General features: G+C 43.2%; 1 protein-coding gene across 1 annotated transcript in view; it reads left to right on the top strand.

The window, feature by feature from the left end:
- The window catches only part of LOC135919174 (cell adhesion molecule Dscam1-like), a 283407-nt gene that overhangs the window by 215540 nt on the left and 44437 nt on the right, over positions 1 to 23430 (top strand). Inside the window, 5 exon segments of the mRNA XM_070536458.1 lie at positions 54 to 185; positions 2629 to 2796; positions 5602 to 5672; positions 7791 to 8028; positions 9643 to 9741. Coding sequence (XP_070392559.1) covers positions 54 to 185; positions 2629 to 2796; positions 5602 to 5672; positions 7791 to 8028; positions 9643 to 9741 — 708 coding nt within the window.

The raw sequence follows: 23430 nt of genomic DNA, 5'->3' as shown, positions 1-23430 counted from the left end.
AGCTTGCGGAATTTAATGTTATTCTCGTTTTCAATATGAATTTGCGTTTGCAGAGACACCCGACCCACCTGATGACATTCGAGTCGCAGAAGCTACCAGTCGACGCATCTCACTGCGCTGGAACACGCCTTTCAATGGGAACAGTGACATACTCGGCTACTTCGTTCAGTGGAAGGAAGTTTCCGGTGAGCTGCTGTTCGTTCACGTAAATGCCACATATTGGTGCACCGTATACATCTCAGAACGAAATAAGGCGCCCGCTAAGAGCAACGAATCAATCAGGAACGTATAGGGGCGAATGTTTTCGGAGTGTTTGTGGGGGGAGCAATTTCTTTCAGAAGTTTGCAGCGCTCCACTATGGCTGTATAACCAAGAGTAAGAATCGAAGAAACACCAATCTTCCTGCAGAAAGAGCTCGAATATGCGGGTATTATTTTGCGAAAGGAGCATGGCCCCCTTTCGTATAGACAGTAATAGACGAAAACGAAAGCTTTCGTTTCAATGTAGCGTTCTTTGGTTCAGGTTAGTTCAAGATCCTAACGGTTCAGTTCAGTGGAATCCGGAAACCACTCATGACGGTAACGGAGACGGAGACGGTAGCGCCAAGGGTGGTTGTTATATTTGCACTGGACCTCTGCACTCAAACTATGAAAAAAGTACAACCTTTTGCATTTCATTATTATTCGACAGCTGAAACATGTGCGATAAAACCATTATTGTTTCTTGAAAGGACACTGTGGTGACTGAATTTTTCCAAAAGTTCATACTGCCCGCATGCTGTTGTTCGAGGAATCGGGTTGAGACGATCACGCTGCTGGTCCCAGTAAATGTAGGCCAGAATCCACGTAAGTTAAAGGGCTTGTTTTTTCCAGGATTTGCTGAGTCCATATAGCATTGGAGAAGTATGTGCAGAGAAGGTACAAAGAAAAGAGCACCCACAGGAAACTACTTCGAAATTATTTTATACGTGCCGTTTATGTACGTACATACTGCCGCTTGATGGGGGCACAGAATCCAAAACTGCTCTCTGCGGGGCTGCTAATCAAGGTACTGACATAGGGTAACATTGAAACGGGCACTATCAATTTGGGGAATCTCGCAGCGTAAATTAGAAACACTGACGTCACTTCATAAATACCTGTTGTGAGCTTATAGAAGGTAAGTACTATCACATCAAGCTACACTGGAAAAAAACAAGCGTTAAATTAGTTTAACTGTGTAAAATCCTCCCATTTAGCTTTCCCCATAATTGGGCAAAAGTAACATACTACTGGTGGCAATGAATTCACCTTCCTGAAGCAACTCTTGCTGGCAGGGCAAAATTCTATAACTTCGAACGAAGGTTATTCTGTTATTGATAATGACAAACAAAATGCGTTGAGAAAGCAGAGAAAATTCAGTATAGTAACCCTCTAAAACTTTTTCTGGCAGTAAAACGGGCCCGAATTCAGCCAACGAGCGCGAAACGACCATGCCGCGCCACGCTGTGGTAATCTCCTTGTTTGTTTTGCATATATATATATATATATATATATATATATATATATATATATATATATATATATATATATATATATATATATATATATATATATATATATATATATATATATATATATATATATATATACATGGTACACCGCAGAGAGCACTAGAGGAATGGAAGTCATTATAATTGAAGCAATCCCCCTAAAAAAATTCCGAAATACTTTTATTCTTCAGCCCGCAGTAACGTTTCTTTTATTATAATATAGTACTTAGCAGATGCTGTCGACTTTAATTGGCGCCTGCTACTCATTTTCACATAAACATTTAACTAAAGAATTAAGCTGCACGCATTAAAACTAAGCGTCTACTTCAAATAATAAGTATACTAGTGCCACATGAAAACGGAAAGTCAACTCAGAAGCACAGCAAAACAAAGTCCGGTCACATAAATATAACGTTACTTCGTTAGAGGAACATTTAACCATAGTAGGTGACGCTCTGTTAAAAAGTGGCATGAGAACTGTTTTGCTGAAGTTAATATTTAACTGTCATTACTCGCATCACGCATAAAACTGTGAAAATGAATAATTGAGGCCGTGACGATTATTCCAGCACTCGGGGGTGTAATAATGCACAGTCATCGGCATACAGACGAACTTTAAGAGCAATGCACCTGGGCAAATCATTACCATCTAACAAAATCAATAATGGGCCTAGAACTCACTCCAGTGGGTCACTTGATGGAACGTCAACGATGGTATAGTCATCTGAAATAAAGGCGGGTACATAGAAACTGAAAAACTTGGGGATCAACAAAAGTGATAATTGTCAAGAAAAAGTCAATTGAGAAAGGTCAAATTGCTATAAGTTGGGACCGCCGGTATGAACATGTTTCGTATTTATTTATTTCTTTATAATATGAATGAAAAAGATGTTGCTACCAACAGACGGTACCGGCTGCTGCTTTCTCCATTCAAGACGTGTAAATGCATCAGAAAATAGCAAGTTTATGTTTTCTTCTCCTAACAAATGCTTAAATCATGCGAAAATGCAACGTCCTTCAGCACAACGCGTGTCTCATCCGTCTGCAGACATCAGGCAAGACGACCGCGATTTGTGTTTTGTTGTGTTTACTCTCAGGTTCCTGGCAGAAGGATTCTCGACACATAGAGGTACCTGGTTCTAACACGTCAGCTGTGTTGGATGACTTGGAGCCCATCACTGCCTACCACCTACGCGTTCTCTCTGTGAACAAGTTCGGAAGGAGTGAGCCCAGTCCCATGATTTCTGTTACTACGGATGAAGAAGGTAACTTTCGGTTTCTTTAAGATGAGCACGTGTTGCACCGGAGAACTGAAATGACTTGTTCTTCGTAATAGAGCACACCTCAATTACGAAGTTAAATGAACAGTTTGTATTTATTCCCTGTATCTACCAGAAAAACTGATCGAAAAGAAGCCCAGCACTCCATAATTCAGTGGTCAATTCGCGGGTGCACAAAACAAATTAACGTTTACCTGCGAGCACAGAGAACAATGCTTGTCGGTAATATGTTATATTACATGGATAGGTCTTTAAGCATGATATTTCACACGGACGAAATTTTGTTGGTGTAGAAAACATGCGTGTTCTTTTATACAACAGCATCATATAGAACACTCACAGAACTTTCTCGTAAGTGCCAAGGCCAGATTAAGCGGACTGACCCGGTGACATTTTTGGTTAAAGGCGCAGATGCGTCGATACTAATAATGCCACCCTAATAGGGTAGTTCAGGCAATGCTTTATAACGTGCTAACTATTGATTTAATGGTTGCCTGAGGTTGCGTGATTGCGACTTCTCATACATTTATTTACGGCGTATACTGCCCACCAATGCTTGGATATCGTTGTGCGCATGAAGACCAAAACACTCAACTGAGTAAACGATTTCCCCGCATCTAATCTGAATTCCTAATGTCCAGCATAATCAAACAAAATATGAACTAATGGAGTGGCGCTTCCGGTGTCGCGGGCAGTGGTGTGATTGTGTTTGTGCTTCCACTTTGAATTCGCCCCTGTGCGTGGTTCTGCGCACGCGTTATAATTAACGTATGCCGCTAATCAGAACGGCCTGCTTAGCGTTGTACTTCAAGCACGCCAGTTCTCTGACACTGTGGCTGTAGTGACAAATTATGGATGCGCGAGCTCACGAACGCACTCTCGTTAGGCACCTGAGTTAATGCAGTTCCACTTGACTGCAGCTTGGTTATCATTACAGAATCTTCGAGCGGAGTGTTACTTGCCGTGCGCGCTTCATCTCCTCCGCTTCTCCTCAATTAACCCTCCCCCCCCCCTTCCGATTCGGTGATTTACATACCTACCGGCGCCTTGAAAGCTGGCAACAGAAAGAGACACTAAAACAAACAGTCAATTACGCCTGCTGTTATGCGAACATAGCTTACTCCTCATAAAAGAAGCGAACGTGAAAGACACATATCGCTACGCTAACCGAAGGTAGCGAACCAGCCCGTCGTGTTGTCATTCATTTTGATAGCATCTGCGCAGGTCTAGGGGTTCGCTTATCGGTATAGAATAACTGAATTGCAGCATAAGACAACCAAGGACTCAGCTTAGCCATTATTTCAGCAACTAGAGCCCTGAAACCACGAGAAACAAAGATGATGATACATAGAAGCGATAAATCTTGTTTCGCTAACTCGTGTTTCCCGCGCTCTAGTTTTTGTACGACTGAAATGCAAACTAGCCCAGTTATAGACTTTTCAGCTTTGCCAAACGTGAAAACGTTTGGCGCGCCTGAACGGCTCAACAACGAGAATAATTTTTGGAAACCGTAACGTCACAGTGAAGCACTGGCGCTCAGGTTTTCGAGCGTAATCGTATATTGAGTAAGTATCATCCTTTCTCAGCCAAAAAATACAAAGGAGCTAGAATTTTGATACAACACTACAATGTTAAACTGGGTTTTCCTTCTTTTTGGCATCCCTTTAAGTTCATCTTTGGCACACTACAGTCTGGGGAAAATAATATGCATGCACGGGTACATATCCCACACCGTACACCATTAATAAAATATATCCAGAGAGGGAGATTAAGATGGAATGCAATGATTGTAATGGCATCATTGGAATCAGACATATGCTGGCGGGGTGTCCCGCGACTCTCCCCAACCTCGTTGAAGAATGGACACAGTGGGAGAAAAGGATTCAAAGCCCATTGTTTCAGGACCAACTAAGGGCAGTCCAGAGGGCCCATGATATCGCTGAAAGGCTTGGCCTGACAGTGCCAACGTGGGAGTGGCCCGCCTTGGCTTGAGAAGTCGAGCCTCCGGACCTCTGTACAATGAAAGTTTTCACACACACACTGCAGTAGAGGAAACTTCGTTATTAAAGTCAATAGAGTATTACAAGCATCGTGGCAAATTCCGCATGGTATAATACTATAATTAGCAGCAAGTACTTCTCTAGGTCGCTGCAGTTAGGTGCTGGACAATTAGCAGTAGCTTTAAGGTCTCCCTCCTAAAGCATATTGCCAATTAGTTACTGCCATTGCGCCAGCTCTTGTCCAGGCGTTGAATACCTAAAATGTGTGACGACTAATTGTACCTTCGACAAAACAGCATGCATGCATTTGAAGGCGTCACCGAGAGCTTTTTTATGTGTGTGTGTACGTGTGTACGTGTGTGTGTGTGTGCGTGCGTGCGTGCATGCGTGCGTGCGTGTGCGCATGCGTGTGCGTGCGCGTGCGCGTGCGTCTGTGTGCGTGTGTGTGTGTGGGGGGGAGGGTGTGTGTGTGTGTGTGTGTCTGTCTGTCTGTCTGTCTGTCTGTCTGTCTGTCTGTCTGTCTGTCTGTCTGTCTGTCTGTCTGTCTGTCTGTCTGTCTGTCTGTCTCTGTGTGTGTGTGTGCGTGTGGGTGTGCGTGTGTGCGTGCGTGTGTGTGTGTGTGTGTGTGTTTGTGTGTGTGTGTGTGTGTGTGTGTGTGTGTGTGTGTGTGTGTGTGTGTGTGTGTGTGTGTGTGTGTGTGTGGAGAGAACCCCGGGAACATATCCCGAAATAAATGCGGTTTCTAATATTTTCGGTTGATTTGTGGATGCAAAAGGTAATTTTGTTGCAGTGCCTTCAAAACCGCCTGAGGACTTGGTTGTTGTGCCAGTGACTTCACAAACTCTGAAGGCTTCGTGGAAAGTGAGTATGAAAAAAAAAAAAGATGCATGGCTGCATGCAGTGATGCGTATAATGCATTACATAAATTTCAAAACGAAGCACGTGCGATGCACCTACGTGAAAGGAGGTTGGAGACTAGAATTTTAGCCTTGAAGAAAAAACTTATCTTCAGCCGCACAGCCATGACGTTTTTGATGTACCATGTAGGCCATGACGAGGCCCGTATGTTACTCTGCTAGAAAGCTACGGTTTTCTTGTGCATAAAAAATAACAATGAAACGTCATTTGTAGATGGATGAAGAAGACGCGGTGTTTACGGGTGGTGTTTTTCGATTGCTGTACTAGTCACCAAATGAGCTGCGCGATACTTTGGAACGCGGAGACGACGGAAGGAAGTAAATGCAGAAGTAGCTTCAGAAATAAAATGAAATTTTCTATTTCTTTCCAGTTCGTATCGCGACGAATACCTCCTCTTATTATACATAATGTAACATTCTTCTCCAGCTAAAGCTTGTATAGAGTACAAGGAGCTTCTGGCTCAGGGTATCACAGTGGCCCCTAATTTAGCTACATAAATTAAAATGCTATTCTCTTGACAAGCGCCATTTAGTGCGTGCATACTGTAGCTATTGAAAACACACGTCAAAGAGATCCCAACTTTACGAAGCTGAAGCAAGTTAAAGGGAATATTGCACGAGCTTTTTGTTGTTGACGGCTGATGATCCCATGGCGAAATGCTTGCGTATTGGTTATTTTATGCATGGTCAAGAATTTTGTGCGCATAAATTTACAGTTTCGACACATACAAACTTGGTTGATTATTTATGTTTGCATCCATGTACATCAATCTATGTGCATTATACGATAAGTACTTCAATTACGTAGGGTAATATAGCAACAAAAAAGAATGTTGACGAAAGAACGTGGTTGACAGAGACGGCCGTATATCAAAAATGCCAAATGAAAACCCGCCTGTTGGTACACCACGACTGCCGCGTTTCAGGGCGCTATATGGCAAAAGTATAAGGCGAGATTGTCAGTGTTGAATTCATTATGACCTGGCTACATTCCTTGGGCGTATGCAGGGTTTTCCTTTTAGGGAGTTATGGCGGTAAGCGAAATATTTTACAACCTCAAGAACTCTAAGCTGGGCGCTTTTCTGCGCTTGCGATTTCCAAGGAAACGAAAAATTTCGCGGCCTCTAAGAAGACGGGCATAATAACGTTGACGTGCAACGATGCGACAGTGCACCTGCCTTGTGTCTCCCTTACTGCATCCGGTTTCCTTGTTCGGTCAATATTTTAGTAGTAGTTACGTATTCTATATTACACATTTTGCGAAAGGTCCCGTATTGTGACATCAATATAATGTAGTAGCCGAGGTAGTCATTTTCCTAACCTCTCCACAGCAACGTATGCGCAACAGAACTGATAAGTGTGCGTCTTTCGGGCTACCCGAAAGAAGGAGACTCAAAGGTATACAAAAAAGTACGTACCTATGGTAACTCTGCCGTGAGCAGTGTATTTGAGTGCATTTATTAGAGACGTGCAACCAAACACGCCAAAAAAAAAGCCCATTCGGGAATTTCCAATTTTTCCCACCACGGTAGCTCAGCTGGTAGCTCAACTGGGAGCCTAGCTCAAGGTCTCTAGTTCACTCCGGGCCGCGGCGGTCGCATTCAGACAGTGGCTAAATGCGAAAACGCTCGTGGGCCGTGAATTGAGCGAACCTTAAAGAACCTTATGTGGCCAGAATTAATCCGGCATGCCTCCTAATCAGATCTGGTTCTTGGCTAAAAATCCGCAAACTTGTTTAAAATATTTAACGAGGTGTCAATTTTGGGAACTGGAATAGAACAAAAACATTTAGATCGTCGTATTTACGCTGGCCCCCAAGAGTCAACGAGAGAATCCTGAAAGAACAAATAAATGTAGCGAAGGTGCGAATAAACCGAATAAGTGACTGAATGTTTGTTCTGCTACATTTAGAAGAGTGAGCAAAATGTATTTGTAATTGGCGTGAGCGTATAATTTGTCCGTGGTATGTGTACGTTCTACAATCGACTTATTCATGTACAGTTAACTTTGTTTTTTCCGTCGAACTAATAATGACGACAACAATGGTGTTTTTTTTTTTCAGCCCCCTCCGAACTTTTCGGCTCATGGACGGATCCGAGGCTATTACGTCGGCTACAAGCCAGTCGGATCGGGCGAGTCCTTTGTCTACAAGACCATTGACGTTTTGGACGGCTTCGTGCCTGAAATCAGTATCAACAACCTGAAGCGCTCTACCAAATACAGCGTCATTGTGCAGGCGTTCAACGGGAAAGGCGCAGGGCCACCGTCCTCAGAAATCACTGCTCAAACTTTTGAACATGGTGAACAGAAAGCTGACTCTATTCCAGTTTTTTTATTATTATTTGGTGTGATTACTAAGGCGCAAAGATTAAAAAAAGTATATGTACTTCCAAAACGCATATGCCGATGTCGTTGCAGCATGTCTCTCACAACACGTTGTTCATGCGACTGTTTAGCAGAGGCGTCACATGTCATCGTGCGCCATCTATTCAGCCATCTAACACGCCACCCGTTGTCCAAAAAGCGGCAGTATGCAGGGACCGCATAGTAGTTCGCGTGAGGTGGTGGATAAAAGTGAGTAGGAACGGTATCCTAGGGAAGGGGCAGTAGGGAGGCCTGGTTAGCAAGTATTAGGGAGTACGCCCTGTAATATCGTGTTATTTGTTTATTGCTCAATCATAGAGACAAATGTGCATGCATCTGCAACAAATTGCTGCTTTCCTGAAAAAAATCATTTCAAGCGAAGAATTTCGCGAATCTGCATTCAACGCAGTCTTGTTTTTTTTCTTCGTGGGGCGTTTACTGTTGCAAAATTGTCAAAGCAAGGATGCTAAAGGTAATTTGGAAATGTTCCTTTCATATGCGACTACTTCTTCCCCTTTTAATAAGGGAGAACATTGATAATAGAAATCTGCAATTTTCCATGGAATGTCAATGTTCATTATGAACTAAATGCCTAGGTTTCTGCAAGACAAAGAAGTTAAATGCAGTGGAATTTTGTTCGCTTTCCTGCCAATTGCCTTGCATCGAACGCCGTCTTGATGCCCCTGTGCGAAAGTAAAGGCAGTGTGGTTCTATTTTTATCCTTCACAAAAAATTCGCAAAACAATTTGAACTACCGTTTTTTCGCGTTATTATCTCCTCAAAAGAGCTATCGACCTAACAGTTAAGGTGGCCGTCAGAACTCCTGCTAAATTTTGCCTAGTTAGTGCAATGACTTGCCAGCGCATTTAGAATTTATGTACACCCGTGAGCAAAAGTATATGGAGCAGGGATTACGTGATAAAAATGATTTTCTCCTCTGCCTGTGATTGTAACTCGAAACTAAATACTGCAGTCCAAACCAGGCGTTGCAAATGTTCTAGTCCACTTGTCTGTTTCCGTTTATACCTGTTAATTACGAAGGCATTCTGTTTTTTTCGGCGACCCTGTGGTCCGTATACTTTTGCTCACGGGTGTAACTCATTCGCCTCTGACACATGCACGAACTCGCCGCATCTTTCCTTACCACCTCTCGCTCTCTCTATGTGTCATCTTTTTATTTCCCTCTGAGTTAACCCCACGTGGGGTAGCCAACCAGACACATTTCTGGTTAACCTCCCTGCCTTCTATCTTTGTTCATTTCTTGCAATCATGCTATCAGCTCAGGCGACTCCTCAAGGAAAAAAATAATATCATGTCCCCTAATTAACGGCACTTAAATGGAAACGTTTTTCCTTAATTTGCGAATCCATCACAGCCATGTACAACATTTATATCAGTCCTCAGATCCAAAAGACTTACGCATTGCGCTTAGCGCTACGTAGCTTTGGAGGAGCCTGATGAGTGAGTCGTCAAATGTACTTGCTGTTTGGCATCACAGATTACCGTTGTGCTGAACTAACATTTCTCCTGTTCAATGGACGACGACGCAGATCCTCCCCTCCCGCCTGTGATCCATGTTGTGTCAACCTCGGCGAGCGCCGTCACCGTGTCGTGGGATCTGTCGGCGAAAGAAGCGAAGCCCATTACAGGTGTGCGCACTTCCTTGTTTCGTGCGTGCGTTTTTCTTGCTTCTTTAACATGTAGTGCGTCACTGTCCTCGTCACAGTGTACAGAGACGGTCACTAGCAAGTGTGCTAGATCACGTTGATCGTGACAGCACGCGATCGTGCGTCTATGCGGCCCGTCTCTCTCGGTCTCCCTCTCTCTCCATTTATATATATATATATATATATATATATATATATATATATATATATATATATATATATATATATATATATATATATATTATCATCTCTCTCGCTCCCGCACTGTTTGCTTCTTATAGTAAATTGACAGTGTTTTTCGTATCAGAAGTGCCAGAAGGGCCGAAGAGTGAAGTCGCGAGAAAAGGCCGTTTGGTATCCATTTAGCTCTACGACTTGGGCCACAACCACTGCGCAAACACAGCCCTAAGTAGACTAGAGCACATGAGCGGCACCCCGTGGATCTAAGAAACCGTCGTTTTGCCGAAGGTGTTGTGCACAAGGCAAGACACAGGATTATAGTTACCTTCAACCGTTCATATACATCTCTGCGTTCGCGCACAATTGCTTATCGTCACGCACGTAAGGCTATCAGCTAATGTACAGAATGGCCCTACTCGCTCAACTGACCTCTGCTTCCGCGTTATACACAAGTGTGTCAGGCACTGTTCCAGAGATCGCTGCACGTGGCGCATTCTGCTTGGCAAAAATGACAAGCCCCTAAGCAACTCTAATATCACACTCAATCTTCTGTATTGTTATGCTAGCCGAATGTTTGTATAAAAGGATAGCTCTCTATCATTACTTCGTACCCCATCTGCGGTAACGGCGATTTCATTTGGGCTAGTTGGTGCATCTTGTAAGTAGCAGCCTTAAACAGCCCGACACAGGACACCGGAGCAGAACAGAGCGCTGACTAGCAACCAAATGCTTTATTGTAAAAAGCGGTTTGTAAAGGGATCTACATAAACATTAAAGGAATTGACATGACAGATAAATTGGTCAATAATGATAAAGAGAGGGAGGACTAACGCATGCGTCACCCTGTGTAAAGATCACGAAGGTTTCAAAACTCTCACGTGCACGCTGTTCGCGGTACTTAATTACTATCTTGAATTTTTTTTTTCGAGTATAGAGGTGCACTCGCACTTTATCAATGGGTGGCCGGTGGCCTTTAGGGAAGCCGCATGTTTTACGCAGGCGGTCATTAATGCATCTTCACGTTTGACCGATGTGACGGCAATAGCACGTGAGAACAATCTCGTAGACAACCTGCGTGTGACATTCAACAAGGCAAAGTGCATGCTTTTCTCAGCAGGGCTGCGTTGCGTTTTGTTCTTCACCCACTCTTCTACACACTGCACCGAGCTGGCCGGGTGCTAGATACAAGCTTTCCTCCAGCCGTCAACGCGACTTTCATTACGTTGTGGGACACGCGGTGTAGATAGGGGGTAACTGCAGTCCTTGAAAGCCATGATGGCTGTTTCTGCTTGTTTACCGTTTTTTATTTATTGAATAACGTTACTCCAACGCTACACTGTAGGTTATTCGGATAGCCAGCACGTCTTAACCGGTCAACTTGTGCTGAAAAGCCGTGTTCTACAGAGTGCTCGCAGGAGTGCGCTAGAGCAGCTCTGGAAATAAAGCATTTGGTTGCTATCCTCTGGTTCGCGATTCTTTGCTGTGTTCAGTGTCGCGCTGTTTAAAGTTGCTGTTTGTCTCTCTTGTATTTCCTGAACTCACTTTGAACTACGTTATTGCGAGATCGCATGCAAAAGAGTTCTCAATGCTTAGGAGCTAAACGTTAGCTTTGACGTAGAGACACAAAACCATACGCATGCTTCGAGGACAACTAGGCGTGTTCTTTAAGCCCTTTCCAGTGAATGTTTGTGATGTTTCGCAAGGGAAACGTAAAGACTAAAGAATTTCACTGTACTTATCGTGTGTCTGCCCCACGGACAACAATATTTAGGAGCTTTGATTTCATTTAGAATTATTTATGGAGCTAATCACGACTTTATGTGACTGTGAGCATTTTCATAGGCCGATTCCGACGATGGCGCAGTCTAACGCAGCGGTAAAAACTGCATGATGATACTGCAACGCCTTAACACCTAATACAGCGGCAGAAGCAACATAGTATTACGATACTACTGTGTGGTGCTACTGCTGGTAAGGAGAGCGTTCGCGTTTCCCTCGTGACAGCTAGCGTTTGGATACACCACGTCTCATGTAGAAGGCGTAGACGCTGTCATATGAGACGCTGCGCCACTGGCCAGAGAACCGTGTGTGTAGCATACGTAGGCAGTCGCAGACGCTGCACAAGTTTCCCAAGTGGTCCTTGATGAAGTGGTGCCCGAAGTATGGGTTCGCTTCCGCTACGAGCAAGGCCTGGTAGAAAGGGGGAAGCACCACCCACTATTGCCGCGAATAACCACCTCTCAAAACACGCCGAACGCATTATTGGATAGCAACCTCGGTTGATTCTGTTATCACATTGTCTATAGGTGCAGCCCTGAGAGCAGCCACATATTTATTACGACTCGTCGGTATATGCAGTGATTAAATCAGGTCGGACAGCCTACGTCCTTCCCCGCCGAACCCGACGCTGACCAAAACCAAGTCAGGAAACGTCCGCACGCAATTTCAGCTTGAGCGCGCTATTCGAGCGCACGTGGAGGCAAATTGTGCGAACACGCATATATACACACGGACAGCGCCAGCGCTCCAGATCATTCATTATACATGGGCCTGCGCTAGTGCGCCAATACGACGGTGTTGAGCGAATAAAGGAGATCGCTGCGGGGGCCATCCAGGGCCTATATATGCCTACTGCTGCACTGTTCACGGTTCCTCGCCTACATTATTCATGCTAATGCACACCTGCACGGCGCAACCTACCATGAGAAGTGAGAAACGTGCCGGCAAATACCGCGTACAGAGATAGAGAGAGAGAAAAGAAAAGTATGCACCCACGCCCAGCTTAGGCGTTTATGTTTCCCTTGAGCCGTCCGTCTACGAAGTTGTACGTTCTTGAGGACCATAAGGCGGCGCCGGGCTCTGTATGCATATATACTGCGAATATTATAGGCTTCGCGGCCAGGTTGGAAAGCTATGTATGAAAGATGCGGTTCCCGCACGCTACGTCAGCTATCTATGGGCAGGCGCTTGTGTGCGCGTGCATGTTTTATTGATCTTTACAATGGAGGAAAGCGCTTTGTTACAGGGTGCGCCACTCAAGCCAGGATCGCGTATCGCCGACAAAGCGCGACGCTGATATAGCTTGGTAATGTGGGCGTACGTAATCCACTTGACTCTAGGTGTTTCGTTATTCTCGTTGCTGTTAGTTCACAGTATATTAAACTGTCAACTTTATAAATGCGGAAGCGCTCTCTGTGAGGACAATTTATCAGGTGGAAGTCCCAAAAAGTGTTCACCACGTCTAAGCATTCATTTCTTTTTTCATCAACTTCTCTCACCAAGTGTTTTGGGCACTCTAGTAACGTAGCTGGTTTATTTTTTAAGCTATAACCTTTATTTCTTTCCCTTTGAAAACCCCTTTTTACATGTGTCTGCAGAATATGAGACCTTCAACAGCTTTTTAGGCACGAAATTCATTTAGCTCCCGTTGACGGCGGCCTTCAAGTGACATTGAGCCAAAAGGCAGAGCCGTTAGTCGGTTATTCAAACGAGAACACCCGGGCAAGTTGCGAAAATAATAAATATTGCTTCCAAGTTCTTCCTAATGTTTCTTCACAATATCACTCAAACTGTAACTTCTAGTACGCTGACATTTTGTCATTTCCTATAGAGACGTTCAAAATGCAGATAGAGGACACCATACACTTCATTGTGAGCTTTTAGCGCAGAGACGGTGTTGCCTGTGCCCTTTTGAACGCCAGCGATCCATGAGTTCCGCGGCGTGGGTTTTGTGGCGCCTCCTTCAGGCGCTTCTGCCCGCAACGCTGGCTTAGCGGTTACGGTGGCGCGCTGCCAAGCACAAGGTCGCGGGATCAAATCCCGGCCGCGGCGGCCGCATTCTGATGGAGGCGAAATGAAAAACGCCCGTATTCTGTGCGTTGGCGGCTCGTTAAAGATCCCCTGGTGGTCAAAGTTAATCCGGAATCCTCCACTACGGCGTGCCTCGTAATCAAGTCATGTTTTTTGCACGTAAAACCCCGGAATTCAATTAGTTCTTCTTCTAGGTAGGCAGTGCGCTCTGTCTCCCTGACGTCTTTCGATGCCTGTCTTGCGGCCTTCAGCCGCTTTTCTTATTTTAGCTGGGCAGCGTCTATATGGACCAGTCTACCGTATGTCGTGGTGTGCTGTTGAGAACATGCACTACACTAATTTTCAGATTGTGGCTAGTATCATCTCGAACCAATCTGCTTTGTCGGTTGCCCTTACATGCTTACGTCTATTATCGATTACGGGAGAGCCAGCAATTCTTTTTTCGGTTTACACAACTTGGCCTTTTCTCGGCAAATATTTATTTAGCACTTTCGGAAAGCTAGCCCGCTATTATAGGTAAGCTTGTTTTCAACCAGGCTCGATAGCTGCGAAATGGTTATTCGCGCAATTTATTTTTTATTTTTGATGACAACTAGTAACCTTTTGTTAAATGTTATCCTTTTTTCATAGTAGGTGGCGGTCCTTTTTGTAGTCGCCAGTACAGGCGTGGTTCCTAATTATGCCGATATAAGTATTCCTAAATACTGTACATATATGTGTGTGCGTTCGGCTATTAGATATTCGGTTCGATTTTCGATTCTTACTATTCGTATTCGATTTGTATTCGAAAATCTTATATTCACTCTTTTTTGATTAACAGCACTTCTCCACGAAACCTATTCAGTGAAAATAAACGCATTCGCAGCTATTGACAATTTTTCTCTTGCTCTCCTATCCCGCATTCAGTTTCGCTGATAATGTATTCACGAACTTGACACATTTCGTCAATGCCTCTACTGCAAAGGACCCGCCGTGGTTGCTCAATGGCTATGGTGTTCTGCTGCTGAGCACGAGGTCGCGGGGTCGAATCCAGGCCACGCCGGCCGCATTTCGATGGGGGCGAAATGCGAAAACACCCGTGTACTTAGATTTAGGTGCACGTTAAAGAACCCCTTGTGGTCAAAATTTCCGGACTCCTCCACTACGGCGTGCCTCATAATCAGAAAGTGGTTTTGGCACATAAAATCCCATAACTTAATTTTACTTTTAATCCACTGCAAAAGCACACAACGCATTTGCCTTGCACCACCGGATCACTTTTTACGATGAGACAACTAGCTCTGAGTGATCTGTATAAAATATTCAACCATACGTTGTTTGATATGCGCGAACAAAGTCTGGTGAGTGCAGTGCATCGTGCCTACTCAACGTCTCCTAAGCATAGTGTGTGATGTAGGCATTGTTAGGTCATGACGTCAGCTCCTGTACAGTGGTATGCCATCTCGTTCAAAAGAGGACGCCTGTAGCGTTTCCGGCGTCGTCTCTCCTGAGACATGGTTAGCACTGGCAAGGTCATCTTACTTTGAAGACTTCACGTTCTGTAACGCTTATTGCCTATTGTTAGAACCAAGAAGAAACTGGATCGGCAGGTGGACGATCTGGTTATACTCAATTTCACCATTTTGAATCGTCGTTTCTATACCTTGACCCTTGTTTTGTTCAAGCTGTGCACAATGTTCGAAATGAATTTATTTGTTGTTGGTGCTGCGTCAGTGGATTCTATCCAACTTAAGTATCTCGAAATCCATGCTGGAAAATTGAGCGGCCGAGCATTAATACTAAGAACGAACGGGTTGAAAGGTAAACAGCGTGTCTTTCCGCTCCACTGAATGAATGAAATGTGAGGTTTTACGTGGCGAGACCACGACTTGATTATGAGGCACGCTGTAATGGGGGACTCCAGATTCATTTTGACCACCCGGCGATCTTTAACATGCCCCGAATTCACGGGGCGCGGTCGTTTTTGCATTTCTCCCCCTAGAAATGCGGCCGCCGTGGCCGGGATTTGATCCCGTGACCTCGTGCTTAGCAGTGAAACACCACAGCCGCTAAACCACCTCGGCGGGTCGCGCTTCGCCGGAGTCACTGTGTACAGAATCACTGCTGTATGAAACAAAAAAAACAAAAATACCCTTAGTACTTAATGTCTTTTTATAGGGTTTACGATAGTGTTTGATCTACTGTTTGACCCACCGCGTTGGCTTGGCGGCTATGGCGTTGCGATGCTAAGCACGAGATCGCGGGATGAAATCCCATTCACGGCAGCCGCACTTAAAGGGGGACCAAATGCAACAACACCCGTGTGTGGTGCGTTGGATGCGCGGTAAAGAACCCTGGCAGGTGGTCAGAATTATTCTGGAGGCTCCAATACGGCGTGCTCGTGATCAGGTCGTGGCTTTGGATCCTATGATCCCTGTAATTTAATTTAATCTGCTGATTGGTGGCCGTAAATAGACTAAGCAAGCTCAAGTTTCCGCTCACGACAACAGCGCCAATCGCTCACCTTGCGGACACACTCAAAACATAAACGGTCGCGCGCTCTCCCGACTTGTCGGAGCGACTGCTTACCTCTAGCATTTACACGCGTGCTGTCGTCATTGCGTTTTAACGATATGAAATGCGATCTCATCCGACAAACCTGGTATACAGTATTGTATTTATGAGCCAGTCAGTGGCCATAACAGCCTTGAGAACAACCCGCCGGGGTTGCTTGGTGGTATGGTGCTGGGCCGCTAAGCGCGAGGTAGCAGGATCTAATGCCGGCCACGGCGGCAGCATTTCAATGGGGGCGAAGTGCGAAAACACCCGTGCACTTAGATTTAGGTGCACGTTAAAGATCCCTAGGTTGTCTAACTTTCCGGATTCCCTCACTACGGCGTGCCTCATAATGAGAAAGTGCTTTTGGCACATAAAATTCAATAATCGAATTTTTATTTTTTTAGCCAGGACCCACCCGCGAAGTTCTAGAAATTTCCAAAAACTGGTAAATAATAAAATAGCATGGAACTGTTGGCTGGTGCCATCGGGAATTTTATTTTCGTATGTCTTTCCCTTCGCGCCCCGATATAAATTGAGTGACCCTTACATTTGCCGTGTATAAGCTTTGTAAGCTTTTTCTAGTTTTTGTAAGGTTGTAAGCGTCCGCTCAATGCTGGATTTCTTTGCCATTTTTTTTTTCAGGATGATGCGCGCTGTAGGACGCGCCCATAAAAACCATCCAGTCGTGTTAATGTACACAATGCGCTCTTTTCACTGTCTTTCACTTTCTTTGCTTTTTCTCTCCCGCTATTTCATGCTAAGTGCCAAGGCATGTGTTAGCGGCAGCGAAAAGCGAAAGATCATGACGGTTATTTTCCGAGATGTTCATCCGCGATCTTGCGAGCCTATGTGGCTACCGCGTCTCTTAAGAACGACGGCTGTCGTTAATTGTGAATACAAAATTTGCAACTGTGCTCAATTTGGTGCACGTTCACCTTATGGGTTAAGTTCCGTCTATTGCTGTACGCATTGGCAAGTATCTCCACTCATAGCACGTAGCTGTTGCCCAAGCAACTGTCATTTGTCGTTATGATAAACAAACGCTTTTCAACTACGCAGCAAAGACAAGGTTGGGTGTACGAGCTACTTAATTCTTGCTTTTTTAGCACACCTTTAACGTTATAGTCGCACAAGAAAAATGCACACTACAAAAGAAAAAAAAAAGCTAGTGGCCTCAGTGTGTAATCAGCAGTGGCTTCAGCAGTGTAATCAGCGACTTCGTTTTAAACATGCAAATCCGCCACAGTCATAAATAGTAACAGATTGGCCCGTACTGAACACAAATGCAAATACAGTTGTCGGCTTCTTTTTTCCTTCTGCTATTCTATTTCATTTTCTTTGTTTGCGACAGGCGTGCGGAATTCGTTATTGCGATATACCGAATGAGAGCGCTGCCATCCAGACGCGGAAGAGCACAGTGACGTCATTATCGTCATACTACGCGAACATTCTTAAAAGCCTCAAAAACGGATCGCGTAAAAGATAACATCATGAAAACAACTTCCTGGGGTGTTTGTGAGCGTAGTCTGCAACTTTTTAACATCGACTGGTACCATAAAACAAACATTTAAAATGTCTAATTAATAAACTTAACTGATTAGCTAACCGTGATAGGACTCCAGAAAATATTCTCGAAAACTCAAGATGACTGCATGCTAATGACATATTGGTGATCTCGTTCTTCTGAGGTGTACCAATGCATCATAAGAGTTTGGCTATATTTACATGAAACAACTGGTACATAGTTGCAGCTCATGCGGATTCTGCAATAACTACGTTGATTAAAGAAAGCACGGCACATTTCAGTAGCTTCCAAATCACTCCGGCGTCATAGATGACGAACACGCCAACAATGCTGCTGGGTCAGCTCTTCCAGGCAATAAAAAGGAGTCCATAGAATCATTAGGGACAGATGCCACTTCGATGTCCGTGCTCCCTTTATCTCACTCTCTTTTCCTACCATCACTTCTCTTTGCCTCCACATCCCCTTCCTCCCAAGCGTAGGGTAGCAAACTGGACTTTTCCCTTCTGGTTAAGTTCCCTGCCTTTCCCCTTTCTTCTGTCTCTCTCTTTCTACGATGTTAAAGATGAATCCTTCTCTGGCCATTGTGTCATTATGTTTACTATAGGAACAAAAGATGGCTATTTCAGATTTAAGTGGGATTTATGGAATCTAATATCAAGCTTCTGAATGATGAATGATTTGTAAGTGATGTCAAGGGCTTGATAGATGAGTTGTGGGATCAGATAATGTAACTTACAAAAAAAGGGAAGAATTCATGGCAATAGTTGAAATTGAGAGCAATACAAAGCGCAATCTACTGGCATCGAAAGAAGAAACAAAGAGAAAATGACTTGCGATAGAAATTCAATCTACTTCTGTATGCATGCAAAACGTGAATCTCGGCATCCACACGAGATAGATAAAAGAGCTTAAAAAGAAACTTGAGATTTGCAAAATTGGACAAAGAAGACTGCTGAGAGGCTGTGGATGGGTGAAACGTAGAATAAGCCGTCACATTGTGATGAGAAAAGATATGCGACGAAGAATTGAGTCCAAAGAATTCTTCGTAGAAATACTGTAACGTACGAGAGGGAACTACGACACAAAAACTTTGTAGCATATTACACTGAATTATTCAGCCACGGTAAGCAAAATAAAGAAAAGACGACTTCAATAAGAATTATTGCCATTTATGAAGAAAATAACGAAAGTACAAAACTTAGCCTAGAGGCATACAAAGCGTGCATGAAATAGAGAAAGCAATGAACGAACTCAATGTCGATAAGGCTCCTGGACTGGATGGCTAGGAGCTGCCTTTTATAAGCCATTCAAATGAGAATCAGCCAAATCTCTGAATCGTGTAGTAGATGAAGCGTACAATACAAAACTCTCAACTTTCCACAAAATGGCGTATATTCTATTGATTCTTCATTAATGAGGATGCTGGGAAGTTGTTATCGGTTGAGTCTCACAGGCCTACAATCTTCACCATTTGTGATAACAAAACATTTATGCAATTTTAGCGCAGAGTTTGCAAACACTCACTAGGGACCTCGTTGAGTAACATCCATACATTCATCAAAGCCGGTACAATTTTAACAAATATACACCCCTCTAGAGTAGTCCTAGAGTGCTGCGATGTATTTGGCGGTTGATTTGTAATGCTACAGCACCGTCTAGAGAAATGAGTGTACACCTAGCGCTTTTTTCTATATTGGAATGGGTGCCAATTTTGAAAGCGTGATCAAACAATGTTTCAAAGTGGCCTATACCGGAAGCAAACTTCTAGTAGTATCAATAAGCGCCTGAGCAAAAATGAATGAGTACGAGCGTCTGTAGAACAAAGCTGGCCATTGTCACCTGTGCTTCTTGCTGTTTATCTTGAACGTTTCTGTTTAGGCAAATTAATAATAAAATTACACGTGTTTACGAGTTTGAAGCGGTATTATTTAAGGTGCTACGCCACGTAGATATCGCTGTGTTCTGCTCTGATCGGGACAACATTAAACAAAAAACGGAGTCACTGGTGACTTCTTTGTGAAAGCAGACTCCAAGATAAATTTTGACATGGTGACTGGAACAAAAAATAAACGTAACTGTATGGAAGTATGAAATGAGGAGCATTGCCGGAAAAATGTTTGCGCGCACATTTCAAACATGTAGCCCAAGACTGGCCGAATACATAAACTCTTAGAAAAGGCACCAGCATGACGAAGGCACATGTGTTGAGTGTTCACGCGAGAAAGTTTCTAACGTATTCCGTCCTCTCTCTCTCTTTACATATATATATATACATAGTGCTTACGATTCGAGAAATCAAAATCGGGACCCTCGGTTTCCCTTCTTCTTGTTCATTACATATGTAACCCAAATAATATTGTATCAAATCTGTAATTGTATTCCTTTATCGTTTGTGCTTTGACCCCCCCCCCCCCCTGCAATTACCCTCATCGGCAATGAATAAATAAATAAATGCGCTTAGCGATCATTTGGAATCCCGCAGCTTTCATGCCTTCAGGAAGCATGTGTGAGTTTATTGAACACAAAGAATTGTGTTCAATAATTGCTGCCTGTATTATATATGTATATATATAAAAAGAGAGACAGAGAGAGGAAATGTGCAAAGTGAGACAGGGAGCCTCTGTGCCATGTTATGTCTATTCCTTCTCTGCAGCTTAACAAAGATAGAAACTGTTGCTCTTGTCATGCAGAATGCAGGAGCAGGTCAAGTAGGCCAAGAGATTTGTTTATACTTTTTTCTACTTGAATTGGCTTCTCGTTTAATGTGTTCTTTAGCTACTATATTGAGATAGCACCCTCCTCAGTCGCCAAAAGTTCCCATGCTGAACTATTTATTAAATAGCAAAAACAACTGTCTTGCTTCTTCCAAAAGGCGATAGAAGAGAATAAAGGGTTGTGAGTAAATTCATAGTGTAGGAGAGAGCTTGCCTGCGAACAACTCGGTTGATCAACCTCTACATCCTGGTAATGTGCAATAATGAAGCCTTCGCTCTAGATGGACCTCGTAACGACGGGCGTTATATCTTTCTTCCCCACTACTTATTTTTTGGTTAGCATTATTCTCAGATATGATGCATTCAGCCTAGAACACCTCACCTCCGGGGCTATGGGCTTTGGTCGTTCTGCTTTACAAATTTCTTTATATAGACCTTGCCATGTTTCTAATTATTTCGAAGTACGAACTTCTCATATATGTGAGGATATTTTTAACCTGTTGGGGAAGTGCCTTGGAAAGGTGGGCACGTTGAACAGTTTAATTATACAGTCTTGTGTGCCTCCTTTGCTTTAGTAGTGCCCAAGACTTATTCGTAAGAGCGGTTTGTCGTTGGCTTCGGCCTTCGCAAACAGTATGGTGGCTGTCATAATTGGCCACTACCTGTCGTTCCGAACCACTCTTTCGGTAGAACTCTTCTATTAGCATGAGCGCTATGCCATAATCTCCATTTCACGATGGAGCCATCTGTAGGACAACTAGTCGACTGCGCTCAGAATGGCACAGCCTCCAGTATCACCAACCACACAACTCAGCGCCACGTCCATAAGTATCGGAGGCTGTGCAAAAAAAAGCTGAGTAACAGAAGGACCGTGCAGTGCCTTTCAGGTGGTCGATTATACCTAATAATCTTTGCAAGATGCTAATTTTTTCATAATTATAAGTTTGAAATAAACGCAATGTTTAATAAATTAAATCGACATTCTTCAGTACATGCGGCTCTTCTGTTTTCGACTCTCCGAGGTGAAAATAAACCTTCGTTTACGTCTGCAGATATTAAGGCATAATTAGAGAAATAAACTTTCCATAAGAAATGTGCCAATTATTTTGCATATGATTCTATGGTTGGTTTATATTTTATCGTATATATTCACGTTATGAGTAGCTAGATTATTTCTGAAACTCACCCGGGATTGCGCAGTGCTGACGCGCCATCTCTCGTAAACGGGCGCAGTTGAAAGAAATTCGGGTGGGTCAATAATGTGACGTCGTAGTCAGTTATTGATTCAAGGCAGTCGTTCCTAAAGCGGTTGATAGAGGCCGCCAGCTGCTTAAAGCGGACCGATATTTTATAGATCCATATCAATAGCTTAAAGTGATTTATTTATTTTTATTTATTTCATCATTCATCATTAGTACAGAAGGAGGTCCCGGAGTTACAATAACTGTCAGGGGGACCTCCTATTAGTAATTTAACATTGCATGAATTAATACATTTTGGCAACATAGCAACGACAGACATCAGAAAACACGAAGTTAATGAAAAAAAATAAACAAATACAAAAAGTTGCTTATAATAATTGAAGTTCAAAATACAGCAAATAAAACAGATACAGCGTATGCATAAATAAATATGTGGTAATTGACACGTTAATGAAACACAGGAAATGACACATGTCAAAGAACACGGGGTTATTGCAACAGATAATTAAAAATAAATATATGCTTACAATACGCAAAGTACAAATGTTATATAGGCTATGCGACAAAAAATTTGAAATGTCTAAGAAAGGATTAAAAAAGAAGACAAAGGAAGATATAGAATAACGAATAAATAAAGGCTGTCGATACAATAGGTAAGTACTGAGTCATTGAAAACTGCGAAATATATTTGTACACAATATATACTTATAGTAATGAATCAGTAGCCAGTAGTGTCGTTAGTAAATATTTCTTCGTCTCTCTCCTGAATGTTAATGTTGTGCGGCAGGCTTTAACATGGGGTGGTAGTTTGTTCCAGTATTTAATGGCCGTAAAAAGCGAAGTAAACATTCCATAATTAGTGTTTATTCGAGGGAGTAAAAAATTGTTGTTAGAGGAAAATCTCGTATTGTTAGTGTTGGTAAGAGCAGAGTTATTAAATGTATCTGAAATTATTTCATGATTTAGTGTGCGGTACATTAGTAAAACCAATTTGAGCTGGAGCATGTAACGTAATGGTAGTATTTTTAAGGAACTGAAAATTGGTACTGCATGTGACATGTAACTGGAGAAAGTAATGATCCTTAAGGCTTGATTTTGTAAATGCTGTAGATGTATTATGTGCGAGCAATATGTGTTTCCCCAAACTGAGATGCAGTATTGCAAGTGACAGTGAATAAATGCGTAATAAAGTGAAGTTCTAACGTTTTGTGGAAAATACGAGCGCGTGGCTCGTATTACGAGCCACGCGCGTTGCCCCCTTATAAAGATTTTGCGCGAACAATTCATTCAGAAGCTTTTAAACTTCGAAAGTACATTTTCATAGAAGCTTCTGACTTAAAATGCAGTTCTTTGACATTCGATAACACTTTGCTATTTCTGTTGTTTCTGCTTCGTTCTGTTTTCCACCACGAAGCAAAAATCCTCCATTGCAGAGAATGCGAAATATAGGAGAAAACTAAAGCGTGTTTATTTGCCATCGAAAGTCTGTATTTCTGTGTATTCGATTATACTCGATAATCTGAGAGAATAATGAATGTGAATAATGAGACGGCAGCGTGTACTAATTCAACTTGACATTTTCTCAATGAAGCGTCCTACCTCCCTTGCTTTTTAACGTCGCCAGCCTTGCAGATGCATTGTAGGTAGGTTGGGCGGTAGGTAAAATGTTCCTCTACGCAGATGACATCTGCATTTGGATCTC

Source organism: Dermacentor albipictus, chromosome 3, assembly GCF_038994185.2.
Source record: "Dermacentor albipictus isolate Rhodes 1998 colony chromosome 3, USDA_Dalb.pri_finalv2, whole genome shotgun sequence".
NCBI classification, from domain to species: domain Eukaryota; kingdom Metazoa; phylum Arthropoda; class Arachnida; order Ixodida; family Ixodidae; genus Dermacentor; species Dermacentor albipictus.
The sequence above is the reverse complement of the archived record's forward strand: the minus strand, read 5'-3'. Positions and strand labels throughout refer to the sequence as shown.